Source organism: Haliaeetus leucocephalus, unplaced genomic scaffold, assembly GCF_000737465.1.
Source record: "Haliaeetus leucocephalus isolate CR32 unplaced genomic scaffold, Haliaeetus_leucocephalus-4.0 Scaffold13, whole genome shotgun sequence".
In the NCBI taxonomy this organism is placed as follows: domain Eukaryota; kingdom Metazoa; phylum Chordata; class Aves; order Accipitriformes; family Accipitridae; genus Haliaeetus; species Haliaeetus leucocephalus.
The window spans coordinates 3,334,653-3,343,159 of NW_010972449.1; the positions used below are offsets into that span (position 1 = coordinate 3,334,653).

Genomic DNA, 8,507 nt, shown 5'->3' on the forward strand with positions numbered 1-8,507 from the left:
TGGGCTGGGCTGGGCTCCTCGTGGTAGAGCCCGTTGGTGAGGTGATGGTGGTCTGCGAGCGGGGCTGCGCTGCCCACAGGTCCGGCCGAGCTCGTAGGCGGTCAGGCAGGCTGTGCCGTTACGGGACGCACCCGGGGCTATTTCCATTTGAGGTGCACCTGGCTATACAAGTGGTCCGTTATCTGGTGTTTACAGGCGAATTTCCTAGGTCGGAGGAGAGCTGGAAAAGAATCGCTTTTTCTGATCTTTTAAGTTTTTTCTCCCCATGGGCATCTTTCTAGAGAAGTTTTATTAATGCTTCATCAAAGCATATGGTGCGTTTGGGCAAGAGAGAAAAGTCAGTGCTTTCCACTGGGAAAGACCATACGTTGTGTAGGTAAAAACCTAGTCTACAACTTTCTTTGTAATTATGTCCTTTGGGTTTTTATCTTGTCTCAGGTGTAGAGCCATAGCACTGCAAACATGTCGATTGGAGTGCCAATTAAAGTCCTGCACGAGGCTGAAGGCCATATTGTGACATGCGAGACCAATACAGGAGAAGTTTACCGAGGCAAACTTATTGAAGCTGAAGACAACATGAATTGTCAGGTATACCTGCTTCAGAAGGATGGAGGGAAGGCTATCTGATCTATGCCTGGAAAGGCTGATAGCTAGCTTATTGGCAGCTTGATTAAAAGACTCTTGCTTTTAGTCTTGGAATAAAGAAAACTAACCGTATTGTTGCATGCACACTGTCTTACCATCGCGAAATGGATTCATGATTACCGAGTGCTCCAAAGAGGCCAGAGCTTATTCTTTCTGGGTTTAGAGTCAGATGGGGCATTCCTGTCAATAACATCAGTGTTCTTAAGGTTCTGTTCTGTGAACAATGTTTCTACTGGAGTTCTTTATTTAAGCCACTGAGCATAAGAATACGCAAGCCTTGATTTAAGAAACAGAAGCTTTTTTAAATGCATGTTACTTTAGTCGTCCCAAGAGGGCTTAATTTTGATTGACTTTAAGCAAGTTGTTGAAATCAAAATGCTTCCTTAATAGTTAGGACTAGAGCAGCTTTATTAAAACTGATTCACTATAACAAAACAAAACTAATAAAGCTGATAAAACTAATTTGCAAACGGGGGAGAAAGCAAAAGTCCTGGGCCTGCTTGAATAGTAGCAGGCTTAGGAATATGTTTAAATGGTCCTGGATGCTTTGTGTCATGACTCCAGTTGAGAAAGCAGTACGCTTGGAAAGTCTTTGGCTTTGATACTTGAATCCTGGCTGTATATTCTACAGGCAAGAGAAATAAGAACACAGAACTGTTAGAGGCCTCCGTGAGCGCTGACTGATCTTTACTTTCCAGATGTCCAACATAACGGTGACATACAGAGATGGACGAGTGGCACAGCTTGAACAGGTGTACATCAGAGGTAGCAAGATACGGTTTCTCATTTTACCAGATATGTTGAAGAACGCTCCTATGCTAAAGAGCATGAAGAATAAAAACCAGGGTTCTGGAGCTGGGCGAGGAAAAGCAGCTATTCTCAAAGCTCAAGGTGCGTACAGTTTGTTTATGGTCCTCCCCTGACACCCATTTTGCTGTAGAAGAACTGGAAAACTGTCATCTCTATCACTGAGGAAATGTAAGCTGTAAGAAACTGAAAGATTACTGGTTCATACATTGGTTTTCTGTACGTTTCATCTTCTGGTGGGAGTCAAGGCTCAAATTGCCCAATTACCTGAATATGTAATATTGATGTTACAATAATTCAGATATGGTGAGCAGTCCTGTTAAACAGAGGCTTTATATAAAACTTTATCTTCTGTTTTCCAGTGATTGTGGCCACTAGCTGTTTAGAATATTCAGGGAAGGATTCAGGTGTTCTTGTTAAGCTTTTGTAGAAAAACAAATTCAGGTATTAAGATGGTACTTAAACTATTGGGAAGCTGTAATTATTAGCTGTTCTGCAGTTCACTCTCATTTGTACCTTTCTCAGGGAAACTATCTAGTTATAACAAGATTGAGTAATGATCATGGGCTCCAGACTCCTTGGTTAGCTTTAGCAAATCCAGTAAGGTCACGTGGGGGAGTAACATCTGCTGAAATGCACTGTGTTCTGTTGCAAAAACCCTGGAAGACTGTGGGGTTTTAAATCTGTTGGGCTCTACACATTTGTGTGGCAGCTTAGGAGGAACACAAAGTGTATGAATACTCACTGCATCTGTTTGAAGTAGCAAGACTGTGTCACTGTTAGTTCTGGTTCTCACAGAAAAATTTTTGCTGTCATGTCACTTTCTGAACTTCATAGGATAGCCTCATTTCCTTGCTTCTAAGCAAGAGACTTTGAGTGTTATTTATGTTTTGCTTGTCAGCTGTTGAGATAAATATGCAGTTAGATCAAATTCATGTCATCCCTGATGTTTTCTTTTTTCAGTGGCTGCAAGAGGAAGAGGCCGTGGTATGGGCCGTGGCAATATTTTCCAGAAGCGAAGATAATTTTGGTCTTGACCGACATGCTTTTTTTTTTTTAATTAGGGGTTATTAACTTGACTACATGCGCATTGGTATCAGTTTTGTTTAATAAATGTTTCTGACAAAAACTTGTCTGCTCTTACATGACAGGACTCCTCTTGGGCAAATACATTGTAGATTGATTTCAAACTTAAAACAGCTTTGTCTGGAAAATAGTGAACTTTATATCTAGATTTGACTACTTTGTATTTGTATGATGCATTGACTTTTAAAGATCATCATGTTTCCTTTTTCTTGTTTAGTCCTGTTGTCATTCATTCTCTAAAGATTAGAAGGCATTCTTGATGAAGAACTTTGAAATAGTATGTTTTAAATTCATATTAGCAGTGGAAAATACAGTGAAACAGAGGCAGCTTCCTGAGAAGCAAAGCACTATGTTCTTTTGCTTTATACGGACCTACAACAGGTAGAGGTCCATCTTCAGATCTGTACATTGAGCTTGTATTCTTGCGTTTCTTACTATTCTCTTTGGATAGGGGGAGAATTTTTCATTAGGATCACACAACTTTGATAGCCTGAGTCTACATTTGCAGTGAAAAATTCTATTCTAACTCTTAGTAGTTCTTCCCTCTGCCTGGGAAAAGAAGACAGAATATAAAATAGGCATTTTCAAGGATAAATTTGAAGTGTTTTGTAAATTTGAAAGGTAGTGCAGGTATAATGGGGAAAGTCTTATAAGTGGTTATCCCTTAAATACAACTCAATACAAATGCTAATCTTTTGAACAAAACTTAGGATCAACTTTAGCTTTTGGTCTTAGCATTTCTACACAGTGATAGAGATCATCAGCTGATCTGCAGGAAGCCAGATGTAGTTGTAACTTTTTATTTTGCTAAAAGTATAGTGTGGTTGTTCTTACTGACTTAAATGGTTGTAATGTTTAAATGTAACACTTCTGAACCTAATCACATACTTGCATACAATCAATTATCAGTCTGTACATGTACAAAATAGCTAGTCTTGTTTTTCTGCTTTGATGCTGTGAAGACTCCCTTGTGTGCAGACATGAAAGGTGAATTAATGTATTAATTTGTTGAATTGTCTGTAAATAAAGCTGTATTTGGTCTCACATCACTAGAAAAACCCTGCTACATGTTCTTCTGGGTAGTAATGATCCTAAACATTTGCATTAGAAACCTCCTTAAAATGTGTTTAAGATCTGCTTGAGCTCAGCTATAAAAACACTGTAGTGTCATCTCGTGCCTAGGCCAAGGAACTTGTCCAAAAGACAAGACAGTTTTCACAAAGCCCTGCTTCAAAACATGGTATGCGAGTCATGTTCATATAGCAGTAATGCTTTCTTGAAGACAGTATTTCCAACTTAAAATGAGCGATTTGGGGCTTTAGTAATGGCATTAAACACTTCCTTGTGGAAATGTGTCATTCTTCAAATGGACAGTCACTCTAGAAGAGAATTGTGACAGATAATCAGTTGATCAGGCCATTTCCCTCTGAGTGTATCTGCGTAAGATATGGGCAAGTAAAGCTGCAGTGGTCTATTGCAAACTACAGCCTTTCTAATCACTAGTAGTAACAGCTGTTTGTACTGTTTGGAATTCTTCAATAATCAGTTTGGTTCTAGCTCTTACTGTGGGAGAGAAGGCATTTTCACAGAATTTCCTCCCCATGCTTAAGTAAAGGCTTCTGAGTTTCACAAGACTGTCCTGAGAAAGACCATCTTAAAATCAACATGAAGCTGAAGTCCATTTTGAGTCTTTATACTAGATGCCCACTGAGACTGATGTTTTATTGCACAAAGGAGAAAAGAATTGTATCCTGTTGCTGTACCATGAGTTTTATGGTCAGAATTGAACTGTCTGCTTGTAATATCCTGTGCTAATGCCTTGGTAGGTAAGAATAGGTATTTCTGTTGACATCCACTGGGCTTTGCTTGTTGCTATATGGTGGTATACAAGATGTCCACTTCTCTAGCAGGTAGTAGTATGGCTATTTGAAATGTCTTTTATTTGCAGTCTGTTAACTGGGTTTTATTGCTTTTAATACATCAGGCTTGTGATTGTATTGCTAATCAAGTCAGAATTTTTGTACAGTGGAGTTACACCACCATCAACAGGCAGAACTGGAATGGCATGGTACATGATTACTTTCTGTGTAACCTGAGTCAAGTGTCTGCTGCAAGATTTTATAGGATGCTTCTTCAGCAGCTAGAAGTGCCATCTCTTCCAAAGCAAACACCTAATAGAAACCTGAGATAGATTAGTGCAACAATTAATTGCCATAAATATAAAATAGCATAGGATGGAGTATGTGTGTGTTGAAGGATGGCAAGCTGTTCTGTTTAAAGGGTGTCATCCTGGCTGTGGCTAATGTACAGTGAGTGACAAAGTTACCGTTACCTTGTTTGATAACAGGAGAGACAAGAGGCATACTCACAGTTTGAGCAAAAAGTCACTTTGCCAGAACTCCTTTGGGTCTGGCTTCTGTTGGTTCTCCCTGTAACCTCTCGAGGAAACTAACGGTGAGGATTGCCACATCTTTTTTTGCCAGGACTATGCGGTACTTCCCGGCCCTCAAAGCTCTGCTTTCTTTTTCTATAAAACCTCCAGAAAGAACTATTAATATGTGGAAAAGGAAGTAAGCCACAAATGGGGCACTTGACTAAAAGTATTGTTTGGAAGAGGTTCAACGTTTTGGCAAGGCTGCAAATCTGGCCCATTGACTTCGGGTATCGCTGTTTCCTTCTGACTGCTAAATAGCATGTAGCCTTTTCTGAAGGTTAGATGCTAGCTTCTTTTGCAGAGGGCAGGGAGAAACCGCGCATTTTGACCACAGACAGCTACTGGAATGGCAAAGGCTTTGAAACACCAAGGGGAACCCTAAAGAGTATAATGGTTAAATGCTGTTTAAGCAAATTAAAATTGCCTGGCAGTAGCAGGTTTGTTGGAGATTGTTTCCACTAATGATGATTGGCTTACCTTTTCTATTGGTTTTTAAAGTTCCTGTTCCTCCTGCCTGTGCAATGCCAAGCTTGTGTTCTCTCCACTGAGATCTCTTCTCTGAAACAGTTGATGTGGCATTCAGCAGCACTGAGAGCAGAGGGACAACCATGAATACCAGAAAGAAACAATAACCCTCCCCAGCAGGTTTGACTGATAGAACAAACTCTGCAGTATGTCTGCTTTAAGTTCCTACGCCTTCTGATGTTTCTTACCCTCTGTATTTGTGACTGTCCACTGAGCAAACAGCAATGAAACTTTTTTTAAACTTTTTTTTTTTCCAACCAGTGTTGTCTTAGCTTTTAAGCTTTATTTAAAATGTGTAACTTCTCTAATCCACATCGGCTTTGAAGAAGATACTGGATTTTGCACGAATGAAAAGCTTTGCACTATGAATTCAGGTCAGGGCTGAGTCTAGGATGAACTATTTACCCTCTTCAGAAAGGTATTGTGAATTAGTGTTGAAAAGTTTGAAGTTTCACACACTGGTAGGAATTTAAGCCCCAGCCAAGATAAACATATCACTTAGCAATTTCTGACTAGACTAATTGATATGCTAGTTTGTTACAGGCTGCTTTGAAGATCCTACGTGCGATGTGTGTATTATCCTTACGGTGTGATAAATCAAAATTTCCTTCTAACAATTGATGTCTCATCCACTAGATGGCTCTGTCGGTAAAAGGATGAAATAAAAGAAAACAACCCTCTGGAAGGAAAAAATGCAAGAAATATGACTACTGCTATAAAATCCATAAACTCAGAGCTATTACAAACTCTAGCATGCATACTCGGCTTATTTTCTTCCCTCTTCAGTGTTCCCAGTGTGCTGGCTTTGTACGCACCCAGGATATTCCAGCTGTTGCTTGATGCTGTGTCTTTCCTTGGTACTTGGCTAACTGGGCATCTGCACTTAGGTAGGTGGTGCAGATCCCTCGAGTTCAGCAACTCAAGCAATCTGTTTCTCTGGGACAGAGACAGACACAGCTGTCTGTTTTTAACATCTGCCCTTATTTGTCACTGGGTTTTTTGTGTGTGTCATAGATTGCAGCATTTCTTTTCATTCTTTGCCATCGCTTTGTGTGTGAGCTTGTAAACCTCTTCCTGTTCACTGGGTTCAGGGCTCACCATAGCTTCCTGCTTTTGACAGAGGGAGACAAGCTACTGGCCTGAAGTTTTGACATGAACTTGCCCCTTTGATATAAATGGTAGATGCCTTTGAAGTACTCATGTGGGACACGGAAGCTACGCTGCAGCCATGCAAAATGATGTATGGAGAAGTGCAGGCAGAAATTCACCCAGTCTTCCTAAGTCAAAACCGAGGTTGTGCGGTGGTACAAAAACAGGGGAGACCCTGATAACGGCAGAGAAGAGTTAAATGGTTGGAGAAGGTATCACTTGAAAAAATTGCTTTGCACAGAACTGTAGGACTTTTCCTCACTGACCAGGTGCTTTCATCCCATACATGTGCAGTTCTTCTCTCCAGGTGTGTCTAACTTACATTTCATCCTAAAGCTGTACTTTTCTTTAGTTCATTTTCCAAGGGTACTCTGCAAAGTATCAGTCCATGAGGTATTGTGTTATGACCAAGAGAGGCTGGGAATGGATGCTGTGTAAATGAGATAAGTGGCAAGCTATGGTGTCTCTTCTCTGAGTGTAATTACATGCCACATTGTAAAAGCCCTGTTCTCCAGGATAACAGAACTTGGCTTCTACCAACTCTTAAAATTGCGGGAGAGGCAGCAGCCTCTTAATGTCTGCCAGTGAAAGGCACAAGTCAAGGGATGTGTCCCCTAGATGTCCCATGCCCTACATAAAGCCTCTTCTAGAAGGGCAGAATGGAGTGGAAAATGTGAATTTCTGGTGCAGGTGATCAGGATAACTGTCTGGTCTGTATCTCTTTGCTATTTACACTTCACAGTGAGCTTTCATTTAAAGTAGAGATGTCCTATTTCCTCTTGCCAGTAAAATGTGAGCAAGGATGGAAGGCTGACATCCCAGTGGAGTAATGATTTGGTAAGGTAGCAAAGGGTGGAATTCTGAGGTCTACAAGAAAGTGTCAATGATTTGGTTGCTTATTTCTCAGCCATGGGTCAAAATGGAGGAAGGGTTCTCCCAGGGTTCTTTGGTGTTTCCATTGTGACAGAGGCAAAAGTTTAGATCTGGACTTGCACCTTATTGCAGCTAAGCTGATTTCAGACAGTAACACCTGGTCTTCCTCCTCATATTAGATAAAGCTAATTTTATGGGACCCTCCTGCCTTCAGTGTTTCTTTCGGAGGAAATATGGATACACGACTTTTAAAGCATGGTCCAGAGTAGCCTTGAAACACAGGCTGATACAGGCACTGTGCTGCAGATTACTTTGCAAGTAAGATGATAATGTTCTCCACCTCCTCATCCGCTCATGGACAGATCACACCTGTGGACAGAAGAGCTACCATATGACTACAGCATGCTGGTGCCTGAAGTAGCCAAAGCAGTGCTTGTCTGCAAGTACTTTCCCAGATCAAGTTGCATTTTAACTGCTTCAGGTGTCCTGTTGTTGCCTGGTCCTGTAATTATAGTTCTTGATAATGTCAAGTGTACTTTGGAGGTAATGAATAAGGAAGTGCCACGCTCCTCCGCTCATGCTAACTGTTCCTCAAAGACTAGGGTGTGGGTTTATTTAACTCAGTGTGGACGCTGACATTAGTGTGCAGTATGACCAGTAGGTTCGGGGTGTTTTTACTCCACCTAATTCAGGACATTTAATGAGAAAAGTATTTTGGTTTTGTGTGTGAATTGGTTGTTCCTAGTAGACAGGCTATTATTCCTGGCACAGGACCAGTCATTGCATAAGCAAGTATTGTACAGCCCTCTGCTGCTCAGCAGAGACTCGGAGTCTATGAAAAGTGGAGATTTTCCAGCATCATTAAATTCAGGGGAGAATGTTGAAGCCCTGGCAAAGAAACAGATTGTATCCAGAATATGTGTAGTTATCCTGGGAGAAATTAAAAGAATGGCAGAAAAACACTATTATTGTTCTTTTGTTTAGTGAA

At 40.8% G+C, this 8,507-nt stretch overlaps 1 protein-coding gene across 2 annotated transcripts in view; it reads left to right on the forward strand.

The window, feature by feature from the left end:
- The window catches only part of SNRPD3 (small nuclear ribonucleoprotein D3 polypeptide 18kDa), a 3,009-nt gene extending 428 nt beyond the window's left edge, over positions 1 to 2,581 (forward strand). For both annotated transcript variants that reach the window (XM_010575210.1, XM_010575218.1), the window contains exons 2-4: positions 439 to 588; positions 1,344 to 1,536; positions 2,416 to 2,581. In XM_010575210.1, coding sequence (XP_010573512.1) covers positions 463 to 588; positions 1,344 to 1,536; positions 2,416 to 2,477 — 381 coding nt within the window. In that variant the 5' untranslated portion in view covers positions 439 to 462 and the 3' untranslated portion in view covers positions 2,478 to 2,581. The remainder of the gene's footprint in view (positions 1 to 438; positions 589 to 1,343; positions 1,537 to 2,415) is intronic.
- Positions 2,582 to 8,507: the final 5,926 nt, after the last annotated feature.